Raw genomic sequence first — 25170 nt, forward strand, 5'->3', positions numbered from 1 at the left:
GGAGGTACAACTTTATTTGGCCAACCTTACACCGTTGATGACTCACAGTCCAGCTTGGTTGAGCAGTGAGTTTCCCAGGCTGAGCTGGCCCTTTCCTAAAAGACAGAAAGGGCCTTGGCTCCATAGCTGCAGGCCCAGTAGCCCCATGGCTTTGTTTGGGTAGAGGGCCTTCTGTTTTCCTGCTCTCTGCTGTACTGGGGCTGTGCCTGCTGCCTGGATGTATGAAAAGTGAAGCCAACAAGCTGGCACTCTGGAGCTGGGTGGGGGGAACAGGTGCACGTGGAAGAGGCTCTGGACCCCTGGCCTGGTGGCACCTGCAGTGATTTCTGGCACACAGAGGATGTAGTGAGACTCTTCAACGCCAAACATGTGGGGAGAACACATCTGCACATGGTTGAACTTATTTCCTAACTATGTATTCAAACCAGTATTTTCTGTTTTATAGAGAGGGAGTCCTAGCTAGAAAGGTGAAGTAGCACCCTTATTCATCCCCAACCTCTTCTCCAGCTCTTCTCTAGATTGAGAAGGAGGTGGGGGAGGCATCCTCCACCATTCAGACACTTATAGAATGTGAACCAGGCCCGAAAGTATGCTTATCATGAACACCCTCATGGGCAACTTCCAATCATATGCATTCATAGATGGGGCGCATGCTTCAGACTATGTAAAAGTCATTTTTTTATTTGGCTTTTTTTTGGCAAAAGATTTCTCTTCCTAATCATATTTTGCATAAACTGGAATTAGAGTGGATTTGCATTCTTAGAGCACCAGCTGGAGGTGTGATGGAGGGGTTTAAGTGAAAGGCATTTCAGTCTGGGCTTTAAAAATTGTCCAGAAGTAATCGGCAAGATGGATAAAACCAGACTGACTGCTGTAGTTACTAGCAGTCAACATCATTATAACCAAACTAGCCACTCATATTACAGATGTCATTTCGTGTGACTTCTCTATTTTACAGAAGAGTAAATTGAGACAGAGACCCAGAGGTATCTCCAGGGCTACTAGAGCCTTCATGGTATTTCTTTCAGAGGCCAAACTATACTGGTGAACTCAAGGTGGCAATAGGATGGGGTGGGATGGAGGTGGAAACTGCTGGAGACGAGGGAGGGAGAGAAGGTTTAGATGGGAACCAGATGCAGGTGGTACAGGTTCCCACCCTAAAATTCACGAAGGGCCATGGCAGTCGGAAGCATAGGCTGCGGCTGCAGGGGTGCTGATGGAGAGAGGAAGGCCCTCCGCGCCAGGAAAGCTCCCACGCCGGCAGAGGGCGTGTATAGAAACGCTGTCTCCCTCTCCCCGTGGGCAACAGTGGAGGCTCGGGTTTAAGGGACAAGGAAAAAACGTCCAGTTCCCGTCCCCTAACTCGCATCCTTTCCAGGGCTGACTAGGGTGCCTCTCGGAATTCTTTCTCTGCTTCCCGGAGGGAAGGGGCAAACCCCGTGGGAGTCCAGCGAGGTTTTGCGCTTCACCAGGTAGAGGGACGCGAGGCCGCACAGGTGACAAGCCGAGACCCCACGTACCCTCCGCATCCCTCCGGGAGGGAGAGGAAGGGAGGGAAAGGAGGGAGGGAGCTGCCCCCACGGGGCGGGGCAGGGAGCGGGACAGCAGGGGCGCCCAATCCCCTTCTTTCCCCGCCCCTTTCCCGCCCCCCGGCCCCTTTCCACCAACGGAGCGCCGCGGTGGGCGGTGCCTGCCACGGCAGCCGTCAGTGTGTGACTACCCCTCTTCTTTTTTCTCCCTTTTCTTTTTTTTTGATTCCTCCTTTCATTTTTTTTGTGAATGAAAGAAAGAGGTCGTGTGCAGTCCCCAGGACTGCTGCACTAGGCGTCTTGGCGGCCGCGTCCTCGAAGCGGGCCGCGCGTAGCAGCAGCGGCCTCGCCCCCGTCTCCGCTCCTGCCTGCGCAGGCAGAGGACCCCCGGCGGCGGCGCGGCCCAGGCGCCTGAGGTCGGAGCGGCCGCGCGCAGCCCGGCTCCGGCGCGCCTCCATGACATTGGGCGCCCGGGGCACGGGGAGATGCTGATCCGGAAGAGGCGATGGCTGCAGTGGCGCGCGCGCGGCCGCTCCCGGCCCGCCGTCCGGCCTGGGCTGCTCTGTCGGAGTTTCTGATCTAACGCACCCGACCCGGGAGCCTATAGCGGCAGCAACAGCAGCAGCAGCGGCGGCGGCAGCAGTAGCAGCAGCACGGCGGCGCCGGCATTGTCCTAACTTGCACGCGCGGAGTGACCCCAGACATTTCACTAAAATGAGCGTGCTTAGCAGGAAGAGATGTGTTCCTTACACTAGAAATCACCCCGTCACATGTAGTGGTGTAAGTAAATGATTAATTTCTATTATGGCTGGGTTGCAAGCAGCCTCTGGAAACGCGGCGCTTCGCCTTCCTGCGCTCTCCTGGCTCTGTCTGCGCCCCTCCTAACTGCCCCTCCCGACGTCCCCTCGCTCCTGCTCTTCCCTGGGCTACAGCTTCGGCTGCTGGGGTCTCAGGGGGCGGGGTACTAACCTTTTCCGGGTTTTTCTAGGGAAAGGAAGATGACTTTATTACCTTGGCTTGTCGAGGCCTTCCCCTTTTAAATTTTTTATTGTGTGTGTGTGTGTGTGTGTGTGTGTGTGTGTGTGTGTGTGTAGAGCAGCGTGTCAGGAAACAGGTCCAGAGTGGTGGAAATGTTTCCGTTAAAAATGGAATTTGGGTGCTTTGCTCTTCGTTCCAGAGATGTTTCTTTCAAGTCAACTCCATTGCAGTCTGTGTATCTGAGTTCTGGCAAACTACTGGGAGAAATCCTTAGCATCGCTTGTTGGTGTTTGAGAAGGCTTATTCTTGTTAGGCTTGCATTTTTGTTAATATGACCACTCAAGATCCCTTTGGGCCTTGCTATCCATTGGATCTGTGGGGGGGATTCATCACTCCATCTTCCTTCATATTACAATGCCAGCGACTCTGGTGGGAGCCTCCTTTAATTCGAAGGCCACCTTCTCCGTTCATCTCTTTCAGATTCTCCCTTCCTATCCATCCTCCTTGATTTTTACCTTCATTTTCAGGATATTTCTCCCTTTCGCATTTTGTAGGATGCGGGATGTGGGATATTGGTTGCTAGGAAACAAGCCAGGCTACGAGGGAGATTCTGTCGTTTCCTTGACAACCAGACTAGGGCAGCCACAGATGAAGAAGCTTGTATCAGCTGTGGGAGGGAAAGGGGCTTTTCTGGGCTCTGCAAAGAGTGTGTGTAGGGGTGTGGGGGTGGGACTGGGAGCCAGTGAGGGTTGTAGCTAATCTGAGCACACCTTGCCTTTTGGTCTGGCCTGAGTACAAAGAGCTGGGAGAGCAGTGGGCAAGAGCTTGTTTTTGGAGAGGGAACAGGGATCCTGGGGCAGTGTGGGGAAGGAGCATCTAGGTGACTCTGGGATCACCGAGGGAGCAGAATGAATTGGGGGTTGTGATGCCCAGGGCAGGGTGGCAAGGAAGCAATAGTTTACGGAGAGTCCTCAGGAGTCACAGAAGCATGGGGATGAGGCACTTGTGCAGAAACATCTAGAGTCATTGAAGGAGAGAGTTCCAGAAGGGGAAGTTGAGAAGCTCAGTGAGTGGGATGTATCATTATACATCAGCAATGAAACAGTAAAGTAGCAATATTTTAGAGCAAAAATTACATTACTGTTGGGTTGGCACACTATCTCCAGTATAGGATCCTTGTTTAAGACAGGCCTGATTAGACTAAGAGTTCTGTTGGCTTAATTGGGCCAGTCTGTATCTTAAAGAGCGATATAATTACACATATAGATATGTAATCTAGCATTATATAATTCCACATTACATAAGAAAGCAAGGACCTCCTTTCAGCCCAGCCTCTCTTGGCACGAATTCATCAAGAGTCAGGAGACTTTCTTCCAAAGCCCTCACACCCATTTTCCAGAAGGGCAGACTGACACCAAGAGAAGTGAAGTGATTTGCCCTTTCCTACATATGACCATGGAGTTTACCAGTCAAGCATTTGGGACAGGGGTGGAGGGGTGAAAATAGGGAGGAAGTGGAAGGATGAGCAGGGGAAGGATGGGAGGGGCTGTCCAGCCTGAGCAGCACCCAGCAGCACTTCTGGTGTCTAAACTCACAGCACAGTGTGTGTTGCTCTTCTGCTTGGGTGGCTGTCCCCTCCTTAATGCTAGAGGTGCATAAGGCAATTTGAATTCAAGTGTTTCTGACTCTCAGTTCCATAATCTGTAAAGAGTATACTATCTTTCCGTCACAAGTGGTGAGGCTTTTTATGGTCATGGTGGTCTGAAAAGGGAAACCAAGGCTCTAGGGGATTGATAGAAAGTTTGGACAGAAAGTCGGTAGAGGACCTGCTGGGAGGCGTGCTGGGAACCACAGCATCAGCACCACCTCCTACGGAACCATATCCCCTTGCTTATGCACTTGTGCATGAGCGTGTTAGTCATAAACTCACTGATCTTAGACCAGCACTGCTCTGCTCTTGTGGCATCCTCCCCGCCATCAAGATGCTCCTTCTCTGTGCTCCTCATCCCCCCTTCTTCCTGCACACCTACATGCAATCTAAATTTGAGGAAGGAGTTCTGTTAGCTAGTGGGCTTTTCTTTTTCTCTTATAACTGTACATGTTCGTATTCTGGGTTCTATCTGTTTTGTTCTTCGGTCAATAAAACAGAAACCACAACCCAGGTGATTCCTCCCAGCGCCAATACATCCTCCCAGCAGCCTGACTTGAGACCAGGAACTGTCAAGATGGGGTTCCCAGTCCTCAGCTCAGGAGAGAGAGTGACGGGGAGGCAGCATGGTGGTTAGAATAACGGTTGTCTGCCGGGGAGGGTGAGGAGGGTTAGAAGAGGGAGAGGAATGATGATGTAGACCGTTACCCTGGAAACTGGGGAGGGGCCTGCTGTGGAGACCCTTGTTGAGGTCCCACTCCTGTAAAATTCCAAGAAGTAGGAGGTGCTTGTCTCATTGAGAAGTCCTTGCTGCACTTTTTGCTTAGGTTGCTAAGATGCATCCACTTGCGCAAATCTCAGTTGCCATCGTTACTTGGATATTTCAGCTCCGCATTCCTGCATGCTGGCATCCAGTTACAGCCTGGCAGGAATGGAGCTGCTCTGTTGCTGCTGGTGGCCTTGCTCTCAGGCTGGATGGCTCAGCAGTGAGGGCACCTGGGCAGCCTCCAGGACTCCTCTGAGCTCAGCCTTCCTTAGTCTAGGAAGGATTCCTCCAGGTTGCTCCAGCCCCCAGCAGACTTCATGCACACAGGACATGTGAGCAGGGGCAGGCCAATGACCCCAGCCAAACCAAGGCCTAATAATAATGCCTCCTACTAATGTCTACCTTGCCCTACCTTCCGAGAGGATGGATGCCAGCAGGGAGACCACCAGTGAAAGCCTTCTCTAGGCAAGGGCCCTCCCCTGGTGACAGCTTTTTAAACACTGACATGACATTTTGACTACAGAAGGTCCTGTTTGTTAATTTGAGCCATCCCTCTCTGAGGGTGAACAAACCACTTCCTCTCTGCCCAACACAGAAGGAAACTGAGGCAAGCATTTGTCCAGAATTTCAGGCTTGTTCCTGACTGTGCTCCCCGCAGCAACCCCATCACCTGTGCAACCAATTTATAAGCGTCCTTCTAAGAAAGTCAGCTGTCTGGGGGCTTCCAGCTCGAGCATCCCCCTCCCTAGGTGCAGAAGGGACGTAGCTCACCTGAGGCTGGATGCAGGATGCTTGGAGGGCATTCCTGGGTAGTGGATGGCAAAGCCCACTGGTCATGGAGTATATTGTTACAGGCCTGTGGTTACCCCTACCTCCATCTCAAAACAGGGCCTGCAGCTGAGTGAGCCACACAGGCCATGTGACAGACCCAGAGGAGAGAGGAGAGGCCCAGGGGCTGCTCAGGTGCATCCAGAAGCCTCTCTGCCTAGAAAAGCTGGGAGGAAAAACTCTGGTGTTTCCATAAAGGAGGCTGGGGGCTTGGAAATCCACTATGGGAGGAGAGAGGTGGAAGGTATAGGCCAGGAGAGCCGCACCCAGCTCTGACAAGTCCATTAAATTTTAAAGTGGTCCTGCCCTCAGGCATGCTGGGAAAGGGTGGGGACCTGGCCCCGACTGTGCTTCTCTCAGCTGTTTGTTGTTCTGCTGCCACAGCCCTGCTGGCCAGAGAGCAGATGATGAGTGAGCTTCCCGGGCAGACTCTCCTTTGGAGAGAGAGGGGACAGGCCCTGGACAGGCTCCGCCTGGGGTTCTCTCACAGGCATCCCCCATCCAGAAGCCCAATTGGAGGATGGTGGCAAGAAGAAGGCGACAAGTGGTCCCTCCAGTGGAAAGCCTCCGCACAGCCTGAATGGGCTCCCAGCTCTCGGGCCCCTGTGGAGCGACTGCTCAGAAAGCTGCCCTTTCCTTTCTCCTCTCTGCTCAAATGCTGGCAGAGGGGGCGGCTCTGGCCGAGGAGAGCTGCTGGCCCTGGCCCTCCAGAAGCTGGTATGCGAAGCCATCCTGACCGCTTCTCTCCTCTCCCTCAGGTCCCAATTAATGGATTCTGACATGGATTATGAAAGGCCAAACGTAGAGACCATCAAGTGCGTTGTGGTGGGGGACAACGCCGTGGGCAAGACCAGGCTCATCTGTGCCCGGGCCTGCAATGCCACCCTCACTCAGTATCAGCTGCTCGCCACTCACGTGCCCACAGTTTGGGCCATCGACCAGTATCGGGTGTGCCAGGAGGTAAGGCTGCAAAGCCACTCAGCAGGGGGCCTACACCATGTATCTGGGCTTCTTCCCAAGCCATAACTTGGGGTCTCCAACCCTGGCCTGTGCTGGGCTCGTGGAAGTCCCGTGGGGATGGGTGGGGAAGCTGAAGAGGAAGGTGCCCCTGGAGAGAGGGCTGAGGGGAACCCACCCCGGCAGGAGGTGGGGAGGTTCCTCCCACATTTGTATTTTGTGTGGCTGAGCCGGTGCCTGGGGCACAGCATCTTGTACCATCATAGCCTAGTAATGGGGAGCACTAGGGAGTGAGGGGGGGGAGGCCTTTGGAGAGATGAGAACTGAGAGAAGGAAAGAAGCTGCTGGCTGAGAGCAAAAGGTCAGAGACGCCAGACAATTTGCAGGTAAAGCTGGGAGTAGAGTCTCTTCCCTCCTGGCCAGCTTGGATACTGCCCTTGTTTTTGAGCCTACAGAGGAGGCACCTGGATAGAAGTGCTGTGCAGGGCACACAGCGGGAGGTGCTCTCTCTGTCATTGCACCCCCTATGCTGCCTGGGATCACCAGGGGTGAGCTGGCACCATCTGGAGCTGACACTCAGGGACCCCAAGAACTGCTGCCCCTGGGCCCCACCCTGCTCTGTCCACCCCTACAGGTGTTGGAACGCTCGAGGGATGTGGTAGATGATGTCAGCGTCTCCCTCCGCCTCTGGGACACTTTTGGAGACCACCACAAAGACCGTCGCTTTGCTTATGGGAGGTAGGGAAGCCTCTGCTGCCTGCAGGGAGCCAAGGAGTGGGCTTTCCTTACTTTCCCAAGGAATGGAGCAACCCTGAGACATACAACTGAGAGGAGGCAGTGGAGCAGATAGCACTGGCGGGTCCTCACAGGAGAGGCAGCCGGGCAGTGAGAGGAGTGGGTTTGGAGTCAGGAGGCCTGGTCTGAGTCCTAGCCTGGCTGACGACTAGCTCTGGGATTTGGGGTAATTAGGGAAACCGTTCTGAGATGATTTCTCTTAGCCTCGAGGTGGTAAAAATGGTAATTTCTAACAACATAGCCATTAGGACAAAATAAGAGTCTTTGAAAGCTCTAAAATGCTAAATAAGAGATACATAAACTAGAGGAACTATTATTCTGTGTTTTGTGTGAGATCATATGAACAGATATGACAGATGTGGGACCACTGTGTAGAAGTGGGGCGGGTAAGCATGTTCTCCCTTGTTCCAGGGGCAGATAACCTACCGCTAGCTTTCTCTGCCCCTAACCTCACTCTCCAACCCCAGGTCCGATGTGGTGGTTCTGTGCTTCTCCATTGCCAACCCTAATTCCCTCCACCATGTCAAGACCATGTGGTACCCAGAGATCAAGCACTTCTGCCCCCGAGCACCTGTCATCTTGGTGGGCTGCCAGCTGGACCTGCGCTATGCTGACCTGGAGGCTGTCAATAGGGCCAGGCGGCCCTTGGCTAGGTAGGGGTGCTGGTGCCTAGGGAAGGGTAAAGAGGGAGACAGAGTGAGGGGCATGTCTCCATGACTCCCTGCTTAGCCCTGAGGGAGTCCACTGAGCCTTATATCTCTCCCTCCATTTCAAACAAGCTCACATAGGGAGCCAACAAGAGTGCTCATTCCTTCAATCCATCCATCCATCCATCCATCCATCCATCCATCCATCCATCCATCCATCCATCTGTTCATCTGTTATACACAGTGTGGGCAATACTGAGCTAAGCACCATAAGGATTGCTGGGGGGTGAAGTTAATATGTGAACAGGCTAAAAACCAAATTGCATGCTAATTGCCAGAGAGGTAAGTTAGTGTTACCATGACTCTGAGCTGGGGAGCTCACCGGGGCCTGATAGATATGGCGTTTCCTGGCAAAAGAGGGGATTGGAGGTAGGCTTTGAAGGACTGGTAGGATTTGGTCAGACAAAGGAGAAAGGGCAGAGATCAGTGGAAGTGAGCAAGGCAGGAGTGGGGCCAGGGATACAGATCCTGAGCAGAGACCCCCCCAGCCTGGTGAAGAACAGTCAGGCTCTGGAGAGCTGCCTCTCCCACCCCCATCCTCCACCACCATGACTTTGCTTTCCCTTCTCGAACCTACCAGGCCCATTAAGCCCAATGAGATCCTTCCCCCGGAGAAGGGTCGGGAGGTGGCCAAGGAGCTGGGCATCCCCTACTATGAGACCAGTGTGGTGGCCCAGTTCGGCATCAAGGACGTCTTTGACAACGCCATCCGCGCAGCGCTCATCTCCCGCCGCCACCTGCAGTTCTGGAAGTCCCACCTCCGCAACGTGCAGCGGCCTCTGCTGCAGGCGCCCTTCCTGCCCCCCAAGCCCCCTCCCCCCATCATCGTGGTGCCCGACCCCCCCTCTAGCAGTGAGGAGTGCCCCGCCCACCTCCTGGAGGACCCGCTGTGCGCGGATGTCATCCTGGTGCTGCAGGAGCGGGTGCGCATCTTTGCCCACAAAATCTACCTCTCCACCTCCTCCTCCAAGTTCTACGACCTGTTCCTCATGGACCTGAGTGAGGGGGAGCTGGGGGGCCCCTCGGGGACAGGGGTCCCCCGCCCAGAGGACCACCGGGCTCACCCTGATCACCACCACCATCACCACCATCACCACCACGGCCGGGACTTCCTGCTTCGGGCCGCCAGCTTTGACGTGTGTGAGAGCGTGGAGGAGGGCGGGGGCTCCGGTCCCGCTGGGCTCCGGGCCTCAACCAGCGACGGGATCTTGCGGGGCAATGGAACAGGGTACCTGCCCGGGCGGGGTCGCGTGCTGTCTTCCTGGAGCCGAGCTTTTGTGAGCATCCAGGAAGAGATGGCAGAAGATCCACTGACCTACAAATCCAGACTGATGGTGGTGGTCAAAATGGACAACTCCATCCAGCCGGGGCCCTTCCGGGCTGTTCTCAAGTACCTGTACACAGGGGAGCTGGACGAGAATGAGCGGGACCTCATGCACATTGCCCACATTGCTGAGCTGCTCGAGGTCTTTGATCTGCGCATGATGGTAGCCAATATTCTTAACAACGAGGCCTTCATGAACCAGGAGATCACCAAGGCCTTCCACGTCCGCCGGACCAACCGGGTTAAGGAGTGCTTGGCAAAGGGCACCTTCTCAGGTAGGGAACATGCTTAGGAACTGACAGCCGGAAGGTAGGGGACTGCTCTCCCAGCAGCCTTCTGAGGAGTCCGGGTTGGTCCGATGAGCATTTTGGTCATCTCAGCTGCTAATGTCCTGGAGATACGGTGGCTGTGCTCCTGCAGCCGGTTCCCCGAGCCTTAGAGCATGGTCTTACAGCTCTCTCCAGCTTGCAGCTGCAGAAGGAAATGGGTTGTCTGGGTACAGTGTCAACTCTTGGGGTTGGTTGTCCTGCATTCTTTCACCACATCGTCATGTGATGCCTCTTCTCCCGGACAGATGTGACCTTCATCCTGGATGATGGCACCATCAGTGCCCACAAGCCCCTGTTGATTTCCAGCTGTGACTGGATGGCTGCCATGTTTGGGGGGCCGTTTGTGGAGAGTTCCACCAGGGAGGTAAGGCTGGCATGGTGGGGGAGAGGGGAGACCTACACCCTTTGCCTCTGAGGTATCTGTCATTTAATGGTGCTTTCTTTGGCGTTAACTATGTGCTAACCAGTGAGTAAAGTTTGTGAGATGGTTCCCATAGCCAAGATTTTACAGTATACCAGAACAGGGAATTTTAGTAACATCTTAATGCTGTAGTTTAGAAAGCACTTTCAATACCTTATCACAGATCGTCTCTCACATGACTCATATATGTAGTGTTCCCACTTTATACCGAAGGAAAGTGAGGCCTCGAGAAGTTAATGGCTTGTGCAAAGTTGTGTAAGTAGAAAGGAGAGGCTAGGACTTGAACTCAAGACCTCTGATTCCTTGGCTCTATGTATTGTACCTCGGCTTCTTCCTGACACATGTGAAACAGCTGGAAAAAAATCCAGCATGTCCCAGACTAAATCTATCACTGTTTTAAAATGTAGGTTTTATGACTGAGGCATCGCAAAGCCATAAGATCAGGAGAAAATTCCCATTGAAAAGATAGATTGTTATACTCCAATCTAATAAGAGGGGGCATGCACAGTGGTGGTGGGGTATAGGGCGAGGCACCAGGTTGGTCAGGAGACAGAGGGAGCATGGAGAACTGTGGGCAACAGCCTTTATTGTGGTTTCCATGGGAAGGAACAGGAGGGCGAGGCAGGGTAAGTTTTAGGATTGGCTGGTTTGAATAATTTCATGGGCTGTGGGGCGCAGGGGCTGTCTAGTCATCCGGTACCTGGCCCTGAGGTGACGGGGGCAGGTGGGCAGTGGCCAGGAGTGTGAGAGCTGATAAAGAAGGTGGTGGGGGTGTGGGTTCTGGATTGCTTGGTGTGCACAGCTTGCAGGGGACTCAGTTACTATCTCTAGGAGTCTGCTTGCCCTGGGAGGGCCAGTCCTTCCATGGTCTGCAAGGCCCCAGATGTCAAAGCATCAAAATACAGAAACTAAAAAGAAACACTTTAGAGAATCACCTTTCCCTTTAATCAGGGCCACTCTCACCTGCTCTCTCACTGATAACTGCTACTTTCTTAGGCACAGAGAGTAGGAACAGAACTAGAAGGGGCCTCTCAGTGTGTCCTTAGCAATATTTTCTTAAATCTCTTCTCCCCTTTGCATTCTCCCAGCACGCAGGGTAACCCAGGCCGTGGCCCTTGGTGTTATTCATCTGCTCTGAACTCCTGTAGCATTAACTGTCCAGCACTCAGCTTTGCACTTAACAAGGTCCTACTTTGTGCAGCTGCTTCGAGTGCTGAGTGTCCGCATGCAGTTTGGTCGGTGAGGTCTTTTGAGTGCAGTGACTAGGTCTTCACTTGTGCAAGTACTCCCTCCACCAGCGCTGGCCCCTTAGTAAGTGCTCACCAAGTACCTGAATGAAAAACTGAACTAAGACAATGCAGGACTATGTCCAGGGACACAGGATAGGCATTTCCTAGGATATCTGGGAAGGAAGTCCTATGGAAGGAAGGCTGAGGGGAGGCTTGAGATTTGAGTCAGTTTCTGCTCCTGGAAGTGGAACAGGATTGGGATATGTGAAGTGAGAGATGAGGAACTCTCTGAAGCCCTAGGGGCCAGCAGCCCTGGGCACTTGTCAGTACCATAGAAACAGCTTCAAAGCTCTAGCCAGTTCCCAACGCAGCCTGAGAGACTTGCCTCTGATGAGAAAGCAGTTTTTGCAGCAGCGCTGCTCCAAGGAGATCCCGGAGGCCCAAAGCAACCGCTTAGAGCAGCCAGAGAGAAGCCAGTTGGTGTTTGCTTGCTGATTCTGTATCCCACTTGCACTGTAGGGCGAGGAGGGGCTGGGTATAGGTTTAGGTGATGGGAAAGACTCTTTCCAGCGTCCTCCAGGCCAAAACGGCTTTGGAAGGATGGCAGTGAGAATCCAGGTGCTTGTAAAAGCTGTTAGAGCTGTGCTTATTGGTGCTGCCAGATGGGCTCAGCAAAGTTGTAGCTCTGGGAGATAGGCCTTTGGGGGCCTTCTGAGCAGGCACAAGGGCAGCACAGGGATGGCTGCCTGTCTGGGGAAGACTGGCTGTGAGGGCCAGGGCCTTGAGTCGCTCAGAATTGAGTGACGCCTACCTACGGCCAGATCTCACTGCGGGCTGCTCTTTTCCTCCCCTTGCAGGTTGTGTTTCCTTACACTAGTAAGAGCTGCATGCGGGCAGTGCTGGAGTACCTGTACACAGGCATGTTCACCTCCAGCCCTGACCTGGACGACATGAAGCTCATCATCCTGGCCAACCGCCTCTGCCTGCCGCACCTGGTTGCCCTCACAGGTAACACACCCGAGCACTCAGGCCTTCCAGGGGGAGAGGTCAGGGAACCCCTCAGGAGTGGTTACTTCTTCTCTCACCTGTGTCCTCCTTGGGGACAGGCCGCTGGGGACAGCACCAAGGGACCCACGGACATAAAGTGAAGCCTGTTGATGCGTACTGGGGGTTGGGTGAAGACACAGATGTGAAGAAGTATGTGTGACAAAGATGCTCCAAAGGGGTCACCTGTAGGCTGTTTCCAAAAGTGGTTTTGTCCCAACAAAGTGGTCTCCATAGGATGGTAGCGCCCGATGTTCCTGTCAGCTTGGCTTCCCTCAGGCAAGCCTCACAAGTCAAAAGAATAGAACGCAATTCCACATTTCAATCCTTTGGCCCTTCTCCTTCTCCTTATCCTTCCTCCTTTCCTTTTTCTTCCTCCTTTTCCTCCTCTTTCTCTTCTTTCTCCTTATCACCCACCTTCACTTTCTCTTTCTTCTCCCAGAAACAGACAACAAATATTGACCTGCCACTCCTAATTCCTGGACACTATTGTGAGAGCGGGAGCTCAGCTTTTAGAAGGAACCAAACCCAGAAGCCCTTGGGGTAGAGCAGGGACTGAGGCAGGAGGGAGGTGAAGCGGCAGGCAGTGGGGCTCAAGGGGCTGGAGAGAGAAATGGTGCCGCCCAGATGAAGGGCGTCTGGGGCCCGTGAGGCAGGCAGACAGCTCCTGTTGATGTGAGAATTGGCATTTGCCTGGTGTTGGTTGCTGGGGTTGGGACCTGTCCTGGTGTTGATATCAGGGTTATATTCTCGGGCGGGTTGTGGGGCAGAGAACAGGGCCTCTGATATTCAGGTCAGGGAAGGATCCAGTGTCAGAGCTGCTGGGGCCCTGGGCAGATAGTACACAAGTTTGGGACTCAGGTATGAAGGAAACATCAACCTTATGATGAGAAATGGTTATAAAATGGGGCTTGGTCATAGGAAGAAGGCAGAAATCATTGAACAGAACCGAATGTTAAGAGCTGAGCCTGCAGAGGGAGTCCAAGAGCCACAGTTGGGGACACAGAGGGTGTTAGGGCAGGGAGCAAGACAGAGGCTTCTGAAGATCACAGCTGTAATAGTATGTCATTCACGCTGTCCATAAGTGGCGTGGTCTTTCCAAAGCACATGAAACTGTTCAAACTCTTAGACCAAGTAATTCTTTAGAAAGACTATTGCCAAAGAAATGACCGAAAGGGAAAAAATAAATGTGTATAGATGCTTCTATAAGTTTGTTTCATCATGGCGGGCAATCAGAGACAAATCAAATAGGCACCACTGATTAAGCACACATGGGTAATTTTCACAAGGTGGCCATTAAACATGTTAAATAGCACTGCTGCACGGAAAGGCTCATACAAAATAACATTGAGTGACTTTTCCCGTGAAATAGTCCAGGCTAGAAAACATGAACAAAAGCGTGTTGTGTATGTACCTTGTCAAGCATCAGTGGAAAATACCGTGTATGATATAATAGGTGATGCCTTATGTTTTGTGAGACATGCTTTCTCTGGAGTTATTAATTCAGTCTTAAAACTTTTTTGCTAAATATAACACAAATCCATGAAAGATATTTTAGCTTAAGGAATTACTGTAAAGCAAAATGACGCATTTAGGAGCTAGAACCTTCTGGCCACCCCAGGAGCCCTCCACCTATCTGTCCCAGTCACAAACCTTCCTTCCTTCCCAGGAGTTACCACTCTGCCTGTTCTTCTTTTGAGGGGTATTTTTTATGGCCTCACTTCCTTACTCTTCTTCCTAGTTTTATCATCCAAGCGTGCATCCATAAACACTGTAGCATGGCTTTATTTTTTTATGTACCTATGACATTTCTTTTAATTTATAGGTATTTTGTTCATTAAATTTTTTTCCCCTTGCAATTTACCTATTGGAAAAACCCCCTGCGCTTCTAGAAAATCTAGATTTTCACTGACTGTATTTCTCTAGTGCACCAAACTTCCTGTAAACTGGTTGTTGAATCTAGAGGCTACATCAGATTCACATTCAATTTTCTTTTGGTCAGACTACTTCATGGCATAGATTGTCTACTTTTCTCTCTTGTGATGTTATCAGCCGTTGCGTATCGTTGCCTGGGTCCATTAATTTAGTAGGTGTTGTGAAATGGTAATATTCCAATTCAATCATTCCTTCTTTGTTTATCTGTTGGAATACGTCTAAAAAGAGAGAAACTTCCCACACCTACTCTTTGGTTACCCAGAGGTACAGTTCATATAGGAAAGGCAGGTGAATGCTTGATTCTTTCATTTACCAGTTTTCAAGATAAATTGGTTTCGTATCATCCTTTGAGGTGACCGATTCGTTTTTTTAATTTTTAAATATTATTATGAACTCTTAGATTTGAACGTACTCAAATATTTTCAAATAACTGCAAGGATCCTTATTGAAGCTCAAATACTGTACTGAACCCTTAGCCAGTAGAAGTCTCTTCACCTTAGCTCCAGAGTCTCTGAGCTGCTGGTTATGTGGAATGCCAGGACGTTCCAGGTTTATCTCATTTGCTTCCTGCCCCAGACCTGGAACCAGCCATTTCCCTATGAAGTCCTGGTTTCTGACAGTTGGACACAGTATTTCAAGGCTACAGCCTGTCCGCTAGGGATGCTTGTTGCTACTGTGATGGCTGTTGTTGCTAGGTCTTTCCTGTGTACTGAGCTGGGAAATATAGTTATATTTTTAAAGATTAAATACCAGGACTTTATACTGCTACAGTTAGAATTCAGGATGGAGAGCATTTACTTCTTTAAATGTTTTAACTTAAAGTGAAAGTTTAGTACACAATTTATTATAAAATTGAAACTAACACAAACAATGAGGTTTATCTGTAGTTCTAACTTGTAGTTCTCGACAGCGTCAATGGCTGAGGCCACGGGCGGCTTTCCCCTTACGTATGTCAGACTGTTTGGTGCAACATAGGGAGTTTGACCAGTCCTCTTAGCTGATTCTAATATCCTCCCTCACTTCCCACACCACTCCACTGGGAAGGTCTTGCCCTAATCCCAGTTTCTTCACTGGTGGGAATGGACTTAAATCGCCTGTGGCCTTTCCTGGCCTGTTGAGACTTGCCCTTGGCCTTGATCTCTCTTTGCCCTGCAGTGGACCCCTGTTTGGGGGTGTACGTGAGTGCATATTCCCTCATGTGGTTCTTTAGCTGATTTCCGGCTGTGTGTGTCACAGAGCAGTACACAGTGACCGGGCTGATGGAAGCAACTCAGATGATGGTGGACATCGATGGGGACGTCCTTGTGTTCCTGGAACTGGCTCAGGTATGATGGCAGTGACGGAATCTCTCCAACAGCCTCAGTTCTGGGCTCTGTCTGCCCATTGACAGTGAACGGGGCGAGGCTGAGAGGTGGAGGTGGTGGATGGGATGGGAACCCATTGTCAGAGTCAGTTCCCTGACTGGGCAGAGCCTATCTCGTCCTCCAAGCCGGAGGATACATCGTGACACACCAAGAAGAGAGGCTGGCTGTGGGGGATGGGACTGAGACTTTAGGCAACCATAGGGCAGGGGAGGGAACCCCCGTCTCATGTGTAGACGCATGGCTGCTACCTGCCTTAGGACATTGAAGGGACCTTGAGCACTTTCCCTCGAAAATTCACTGCCCACCTCCTTATTCCCATACAAACTATAACAGCAAAATCTCCCACACGGGCCCTGAGCACGTCAGAAAGTCTACTGCTAAAGATGAGTTTATGAAGTGAAAGCACGGCGGATTTGAGGCTCGCAGACACACCTGGGAAAGTCAGCTCTCAGCCAAGTTGTGAACACCTCAGTGCAGACTGCTTTGGCCCCCGAGGAGGACATCCTCTGGGGTGAGATCTGAGGAGGCTGGACACAGTAGGGAGCTACCATATAGGACTAGAGATTTCCATGGATGCTGGGACAGGACAGGGGCGAGGTGATGGTGCCACCAAGAGCCAATCAAACGTGATGTCCTCACAGTGTTGCGTGGGTGTGCCTCTCGAGGGGGGCTCTGCCCCATTGCAGAGCCTTTCCCCACCTGCGCTGATGCTTGAGCTCTGACAGCAACGGTAGCTCCCTGTGCTGACCTCACCCTGGGGTCTTCTGTGTTTTCCCAGTTCCACTGCGCGTACCAGTTGGCGGACTGGTGTCTCCACCACATCTGCACCAACTACAACAATGTGTGCCGCAAGTTCCCCCGAGACATGAAGGCCATGTCCCCAGGTGAGCATCCCCGGCAGGACCTGCCGCTCCCCCCTTCATGCTGGAGGGGCCTCAACGTGGGTCCAAATCTCTGACCTGACCCCAGGGTACCTGGAAGCTGCCTAACTTGACCTTGCAGGTGGAAAGTAGCCTGCAAAGGTGTGTCCGGCCAGGCAGAGGAGGCCCAGGAAAAGCACTGGCCTGGAGGGCAGGGCAGCTAGGGACCTCTGGCAACTCCCTCCGCCTGTCTGGGCTTCTGTCTCTCACAGGTACAAAGAAGGGGTTGGACTAGAGTTAGTATGTTTCAGACTTTTTGGGCAGGACTCCACAATAAGAACGACATGTTATATTGTGACCCAGTACACATATAGAAAAATACATAAATTGTTTTTAATGCTGCTCATGACGTGCCACACAGGTTTTACAACCTAGGAATGGGCACAAGTCATAGCTTGGACCACAGAAGTCCAGATAGTCGCGGAGGTCCCTGTGGCTCTGCTGAATGAATGTGTCAGATCCGGGGCACCAGGGAGAGGGGTGCTGACCTCCTTGAGTTCCTGCCACTCAGGGTCCTTGAGGTCACCCTCCTCTCTGCGGAGACCTTCCTGCTACCAGGTTGTCGCTCTGTCCTACCAATCCTCCCACCCCATTTTCTCCTTTTCACTCTTCTAGTGCTTTCTTTCTAAAGCACACCTCCAGTGGCATCAATCACCTGGTTCCAAACCTTCCTTGGCTCCCCACACCTTCCAAAATCAGTCCAAACCCTTCAGCCCAGCCTGCTCTTGTCTGAGCCTCTTGTTCCGCAGCCCCTTCCCCTCAGGACCTCGGTTCTGCCGGATACCTCTCATCCCAGCCATGCCGCACCTCCTCCTCCATCACTCTTTATCTCAGCCTATTTTATGCCCAGTACAGAGTCAGCCCCCATTGAGGCCTTCCCATTTAACTTTCTTGAGGGAGCTCCGTAGCTAGACTGTGGTCTCTGTGGTCCCTGGGGCTTGCACTTCTGGCCCGAGGGACTGGAGGCCCGCCCCAGGTCCCCGTGGTGTGTGTGTGTAGGGGGAGGGGGGTGTCCCTGGACACCGCCAGGTCCCCGTGCTCCCCTCGCCCCTGCTGCCTGCCTTCTAATCCAGCCCTCCTGGGTTCCGCTCCAGAAAACCAGGACTATTTTGAGAAGCACCGGTGGCCCCCTGTGTGGTACCTGAAGGAGGAAGATCACTACCAGCGGGCCCGGAAGGAGCGCGAGAAGGAGGACTACCTGCACCTGAAGCGGCAGCCCAAGCGGCGCTGGCTGTTCTGGAACAGCCCCTCCTCGCCGGCCGCTCCCGCCGCCTCCTCGTCTTCCCCCTCTTCCTCCTCGGCTGTGGTCTGAGATGCTGCCACCCTCGTCTGACCCTGCTGCTATTGTGCCCACCTGTCCTTGCCCCTCTGCTCTCTGCATCGCCCCCTCCACCTTCCAGGGACAAGGGGACCCACGTAACCAGGACCGTAAGGGCGGAGCTGTTCTCACCAGCCAGTGTAGCTCAGCGAGAGGCGCTGGGCCTTGTGGATCAGAACAGGGACCCCTTGAGAGGTCTCCCATTCTGAAGCAGGGCAGGGGACAGGTGCTGGGAGGTGGGGAACAGGAAGGAGCTGAGAGTGCTGGCATCTTGTCTCTGGGTTGGAGAACCGTAGAATCAAAGGGAAAACTCTTCCAGCGATGAGAGAGTTGTGGTCTGTGGAGGCAGCCCCCTCCCAGCGAGTAGCAGTACGTAGGGAGGTTCCTGCCTCTACTGGCCGTGTTTTCCACCAGTGGACTTGAGGGTTGCAAATGTGTTGTGGGCATTTCCATATGGAGCCTACTCACATCCTCACTGGAGAAGTCAGGGTAGACATTAAGCCTTCAGAGCCCAGCTCAAGGCTTCCACATCCTGGGTGCAGCCGCCAGAGGCCACACGTGTGGAGGCTTGCACTGGGCTGGCGTGCCTCCCAGGGCATGGTAAAGGGTGGTGGAGTTTGTGCAGAGCTCCAGGCCAGAAGCAGTGCCTCTTGGTGCAGTGAGAAGCTTCTCCCTCCGCCCTCCTTCACCACTCTGAGATGGAGACTAGAGAAAACAGCTGAAAGCGGGGGATGGAGAGAAGGAAGCGGGTGATGGGGATCTGGGCACAGCAATGCCGAGTTCCTCTGGGCTCCCCCCAGCCTCTAGTTAGCACAGCTTCTTATGGGGTGGGACAAAATTAGCAAAAAAACAAACACACAAACAAGAGCAACAAAATCACCACCAACAAAAACACCCTAGCCTCTATCCCCTCAAAGAACGGAAAAAAGACTGTGTATGGCTTACATTTCTATAAAACAAAACAGGGGCTCCCATGTTGAAAGCCCCCAAAGTTTAGGTTGTAACATGGATTCCAGTGCCTGTCAGGAAAGGATGTTGTCACCTGCTGTGACTGAGGATGCCTTGGCTTGCTGGCTGCCTCTGAGGGGGCAGCATAAGTCCCATGCCTTCAGCATGCTGGGATTGAGGTTTTGGGGTTGCATGGGGAGGAGGGGGGTGGCTTCAAGGTTCAAACATGACATGAGACGCTTTTGCCCATAATGACAATCAGGTTATCCTTAGCTTTAGAGGTGACCCCCCCAGGATGTGAATGTTTTAGAGGGAGGGGTGGGGCAGGGGTCAAGAGTCAGGAAAAAGGGTGCTTGCTGACTTGGGAATAGGAATCTCAGTAATGAGGGATCACAGGGGAGGACCTTACTTAGTGCTGGTTTGGGAGAAAAGAGAATTGAGCAGGAGCAGCGCTAAGCTCAGTCCAGAGGAGAGGCGGGATGAGACGAGGATGAGGACAGCAGCTTGCAGCTCCAAGGGGAAAAGCTGGGCCACACTGGACCCTCTCCCCATTTTCTAATCTGGATCATATTTTATCCCCGTACCCTTTTTAGACTTAAAAGACAGAGTCCCTCTGATGAGGGTGGAGATCCTGAGCACCTGGGCTCAGAGCTGGGGAGTCACCTGACCCAGAAAGATGCTTTAGGTTCCAGGTCCCTGGGGTGGATTTCACCACCGAGTCAGGTTTTGGGTCTGGGAGAGCACAAACCCAGAAACAAAGGAAACCTCTGTAACAACTTAGTGGTGCCAAGACCTAGAGAGTTGAGAGTAAGTCCTCACCAAGAGAAGGAGCAGGAGGTGGAAGGTCGAGTGGCTGTGACCTACGTTGTCTGAGCCCAGACTTCTCCAAGGCTGTGGCTGTCTCCCAAGTCCTCTGCGTGGCTACTCAGGAGTCAGATGTGTGCTGCCCTCTACTGGCTGGTCGGCCTCCCTGTACTGAGCTCAGTCTCTGGCTTCAGGGGAGGGAGGCTAGGGAACAATGGGCTGGGCAGGAGGGGAGCCCCAAAGCGGGGAGCAGCTCTGTCGCCAGCACCTTTGCTCTGGGGAAGGAGGCAGGGGAGCCATGGGGCCTCTCAGGAACTCTATGTAAGGGAGAGCAGGGGCCCAACGTCCAAAGTGAGGGGAAATGTGTGTCCATGAGCTTGCAGGGCTGAGCCATCTGGCCCACAGATAAGGATGGAGAAATTTCATGGGGGAGAGAGAATGAAGGTGACCCAGGAGGTGCGGGAAGCCCACAGGAGACGGGCCACAGATCGACCCCAGCAACCAGGGCCAGCTCACCCCTCAGGGACCCACAGCCCCTTCCCAGCTGCCCTGTCAGAGCTGGTCCGCACCATGCAGGAGCCCCACAGGCCCAGATGCAACCCAGACACCAGCTGGGGAGGCTGTGGGGGAGCCAGTCATTGCTGGGGTCCCTCTCCCTGGGGAAGGAAAGGGAGGGAGGAAGGGCTGAAATTCCAGTTCCCCAAGAACCTCACCTGGAAATCCAGAGTCAGGGTGGGAGACCCACAATGTGTGGCAAGCTGAAGGCAACCAGGGGGAAAGGAAGGAGGGAGTCCCACAGACCTGTACTCATGTCACTCAGAGCTGCTCCAGAGGAGACGGGGAGGATGGGGAGGGGATAAAAAAACAAACAAAAAAAAACCACCTCTTTTTATATAAGGTTTCATATTTAATTTGGTCATGAATTCATAAATACATGAGTATTTTGTACCTAATGGCCTTCCTTGTAGTGTTTGAAATTTCCAACAAGCTCTTCAAAAGTGGGACCTTCCACTGGAGAGAAGCATGAAAAGATAATCACTAATGAAACATTAAAGGGCCTATCGTGTGCCAGGTGCTATTTGGACTGGATATAAAACAAACCAAAAAGACAACTTGATGCTCTCACGAAGCTTACCTTTTAAATTAATAAATATGACAAATACTGATAAGGCTAATACTTTAGGTGGACACTGACAGTCTCTGAGGAAGAGACCACTGAGCTGAAACCTGATTGAGTAAAATGTATTCACATCTCCATCTGAAGATACGAGGAAAGAATCCTGCTCATAAGGCACAACAAAGGCAGGAAACACCTGTGTCAGGAAAGAGAGGGGCCTGGGTGGGACCTCAAAAGGAAGTTGGAAGGGGTGTAACCAAGGCCATGGAGGTCGTGACCCCTCCATCAAACTGTACCAGAAGATCAATACCCAGAACATGCCTAAATGTTCAGGCAATTCTAGTTTGGTCCCAGCCACACCAGTCTTGGAACAAGACAACACATAAAGCTTTGAGATAGAAAAGACCAAAACCCCTGAGAATTACTACCTCCATGATATTATCCTGACATGACTGGAATACTAAGATAGCTATGGTGGAAGGAGGACTAAAGTGGTTACAAAGTATTTAAAAAACAAAGTGATACAAGAACAAACTAAAGTTATCAGCCATTCAATTGTCACAGCATTTAAGAATTGGTATGTATTTCATGCAGAAATCAGATGCTTACAGACACTTAGCTCCTCATACAGGAAATACATATTCCAAAAGGCAAGTTCAGTGGCTCAGATCCACAGACCACCAGAAGTGAGAGGGCCAAAAATTACAGACCAATATCTCTGATGAACATAAATTCAACCCCCCCCCCAAAAATATTAGTAAACAGAAAACAAGAATACATTTAAAGGATCATACACCATGATCACAAGGGATTTATTCCAGGGTTTCAAAGATGGCTCAACACATCCAAGGCAGTCGATGTGAGATGACACATTAACAGAATGGAGGGTAACAATCATGTATCATCTCAATAGGTGCAGAAAAACACTTGGCAAAATTTAATATCCATTTATGATAAAAACTCTCAACCAAGTGCATATAGGGGAACACACCTCCACACAAAAAACGCCATATGTGACAAGCCCACAGCTAACATCATACTCAACATGAAAAGGTGAGAGCTTTTCCTTTAAGATCAAGAACAAGACAAGGATACCAACTCTCATCATTTTTACTCAATATAATATTGGAAATCCTACCCAGAGTGATTAGGGGGGAAAAAGAAAGAAAAGACATCCAAACTGGAAAGGAAGAAATAAAACAATCACAATTTGCAGGAGACATATTATATACAGAAAACACTAAAGACTCCATCAAAAAACAAATAGAACTAATAAATGAATTCAGTAAAGCTGCAGGACACAAAATCAGTATACAAAAATACATTAATAATGAACTAGCATAAAGACAGTAAGAAAATATCCCACTTTCAATGCCATCAGGAAGAATAAAATAGCTAGGAACACACTAACCAAGCAGGTGAAAGACCTGTATATTGAAAACGACAAGATGTTAATGGAAGAAATTGAAGAAGACACAGAAATGAAAAGATATTCCATGTCCATGGGTTGGAAAAATATTGTTAAAATGTCCATACTACACGAAACAATATATAGACTCAGTGCAATCACTACTGAAATTCCAATAGTATTTTCCACAGAAATAGAACAAATAATCCTAAAATCTGTATGAAACAACAAAAGACCCTGTCATGCAGGGTGTCATACGTGGTCTCTGGTCCCGCTCCCCACATAAGAACGCAGGACATGGTGAGGCCAAAAAGGAACACCCACGGAGCCATAGGTAGGCGAGTCATATCACTATATTCTCGCTGGTGGCTGGGTTGGAGACACAGGAAACAGGATCCACACGATCCGCAACCTATCATCCACTTCTCTGCAATCTGCGACCCGCACTCTGCCATGCTAACTGCAATCCGCACTTGCCAGCCACCCTCTTCTTGCTAGCCCCCATTTTCCTGCTAGCGTAGCCACAGCAGTTATTTTAGTGGCCAATGGCTCACTGGTTACAGCTGACGGCCAACTAGCCACAGCTGATGGCCATCCAATCACAGTTGATGGCCACTTACTACCTGAGCCAGCACCTGTCTATGTGAGGCCGAGAGTCTGGAAACTACTTTCTGGGGCTCTGCCCCCACACTCCACCCCTACAGGCTCTCGCCTCACAATCTATGCAACAAGCGTCTTCCACGAGGGTCCCTGTGCGGGGAGCCTGGAGGTGGATGCAGTATCCTGGACACAGCCAGGGCTCTCAGGGCACTGCCACTCTCTCTGGGCACAGCCAGACTTCCTGGGCTCAGCCAGGGCTCTCAGGGCACTGCCACTCTGGGCACAGCCAGGGTTCTCAGGGCACTGCCACTCTCTCTGGGCTCAGCCAGACTTCCTGGGCTCAGCCAGGGCTCTCAGGGCACTGCCACTCTGGGCACAGCCAGGGTTCTCAGGGCACTGCCACTCTCTCTGGGCACAGCCAGACTTCCTGGGCTCAGCCAAGGCTCTCAGGGCACTGCCACTCTCTCTGGGCACAGCCAGACTTCCTGGGCTCAGCCAGGGCTCTCAGGGCACTGCCACTCTCTCTGGGCACAGCCAGACTTCCTGGGCTCAGCCAGGGCTCTCAGGGCACTGCCACTCTCTCTGGGCACAGCCAGACTTCCTGGGCTCAGCCAGGGTTCTCAGGGCACTGCCACTCTCTCTGGGCCTCTCAGGGTGCTGGAACAACAGCGACTCACAGTCAAGGTGCTTACATATTCTCGATGGTGGCTGGGCAAGACACAAAAGCAAACATCTGCCAGTTCTACTACATGGTGGTGTGTTCCCAAGCAAACAGTCAAGCGGTCCATTAAATTAGGGATGGAGCCCATTCCCCATAGTCCATAGTCATTCGCCAGGGCTGTCCTGGGGGTGAGGGACGACCTTGACCTCACCCTCATCTCCCACAGAGGACTCAGCAAGCCTTTCTTCCTGGGACAAGTCCGGCATCTGGCCTGCCTCAGCAAGCACTTCCCAGCCCACAGGGCTGCAACCACCTTTGCTTTCTCCAGCCTATGCTGGTTGGGGAACCGTCCATGTCCGCTGTGCTAACTGGAATCAGCTGTGCTAACTGGAATCCGCGCATACTAGCTCAGCCACCAGCTTCTTGCTAGCCCCCATTTGCTGCTAGTGTAGCCATGGCAGTTATGTTAGTGGCCAATGACTCACTGGTTACAGCTGATGGCCAACTAGCCACAGCTGATGGCCATCCAATCACAGTTGATGGCCATTTACTACCTGAGTGAGCACCTTTCCACGTGAGGGCGAGAGCCTGGAAACTGCACTCTGGCTCTGTCCCCACAGACCCCAGATAGCAAAAGCATTCTTAAGAAAGAACAAAGCTGGAGGCAGCATGCTCCCTGATTTAAAAATATATTACAAAGCTATAGTAATTCAAACAGCAAGGTATTGGCATAAAACAGATACATAGATCAATGGAGCAGAGTAGAAAGCCCAGAAATAACCCACACATATATGGTCAATTAATTTATGACAAAGGAACCAAGAATATATAATGGAGAAAAGACTGTCTCTTCGATAAATGGAAAACTGGACAACCACATGCAAAAAAATGAAATTGTACCATCATCTTACACCATACACAAACATGAACTCAAAATGGATTAAAGACTTGAACGTAAGAATCTAAAATCATGAAACTCCTAGAAGAAAACACAGGGAGTAAGCTCCTTGCATAGGTCTTGGGAGAAAAAAAAAAAGTCATCAACAAAATGTAAAGGAAACTTACTAAATGGAAGAAAATAATTGCATATTATATATCTGAAAGGCGCTAATATCCAAAATAAACAAGAACTCATACAACTCAATAGCAAAAACAAAAACAAAAATGTTCTAATTAAGAAACGGGCAGAAATCTGAATAAACATTTTTCCAAAAAAGACATACAGATGGCCAACAGGTACATGCTCAAAATTACTAATCAGGTAAATACACATCAAAACCACAATGAGATATCACTTCACATCTGTTAGAATGGCTATTATGTAAAAAACAAACAAACCACACCTAAGTTCCAAGATGGCGGAGTAGACAAATTTCTTGCCTCATCCCGTGGACACGTCAAAGTTTCAACTAAATTATAGAAAAATTAATCTGGAGAACCATCTGAAGTCTCGCTGAACAGAAGTTTTATAATTAAGTTTTATAATTAAGGTATAAAGAAGTCTTGAAACCTTATCAAGACTGGTAGGAGGGGCAGACAC

At 51.3% G+C, this 25170-nt stretch overlaps 1 protein-coding gene across 1 annotated transcript; it reads left to right on the forward strand.

The window, feature by feature from the left end:
* The first annotated feature begins 1685 nt into the window (after positions 1-1685).
* On the forward strand, positions 1686-20797 carry RHOBTB2 (Rho related BTB domain containing 2). The gene is made up of 10 exons (XM_019714641.3): positions 1686-2309; positions 6508-6709; positions 7341-7444; positions 7969-8154; positions 8789-9807; positions 10107-10225; positions 12369-12519; positions 15727-15815; positions 16633-16738; positions 17869-20797. The coding sequence occupies exons 2-10, from the start codon at positions 6518-6520 to the stop codon at positions 18084-18086; spliced, it is 2184 nt and encodes a 727-aa protein (XP_019570200.2). The 5' UTR covers positions 1686-2309; positions 6508-6517; the 3' UTR covers positions 18087-20797.
* Positions 20798-25170: the final 4373 nt, after the last annotated feature.

This window comes from Rhinolophus sinicus, chromosome 15 (genome assembly GCF_057876585.1).
Source record: "Rhinolophus sinicus isolate RSI-liver-muscle chromosome 15, RSI-T2T, whole genome shotgun sequence".
In the NCBI taxonomy this organism is placed as follows: Eukaryota; Metazoa; Chordata; class Mammalia; order Chiroptera; family Rhinolophidae; genus Rhinolophus; species Rhinolophus sinicus.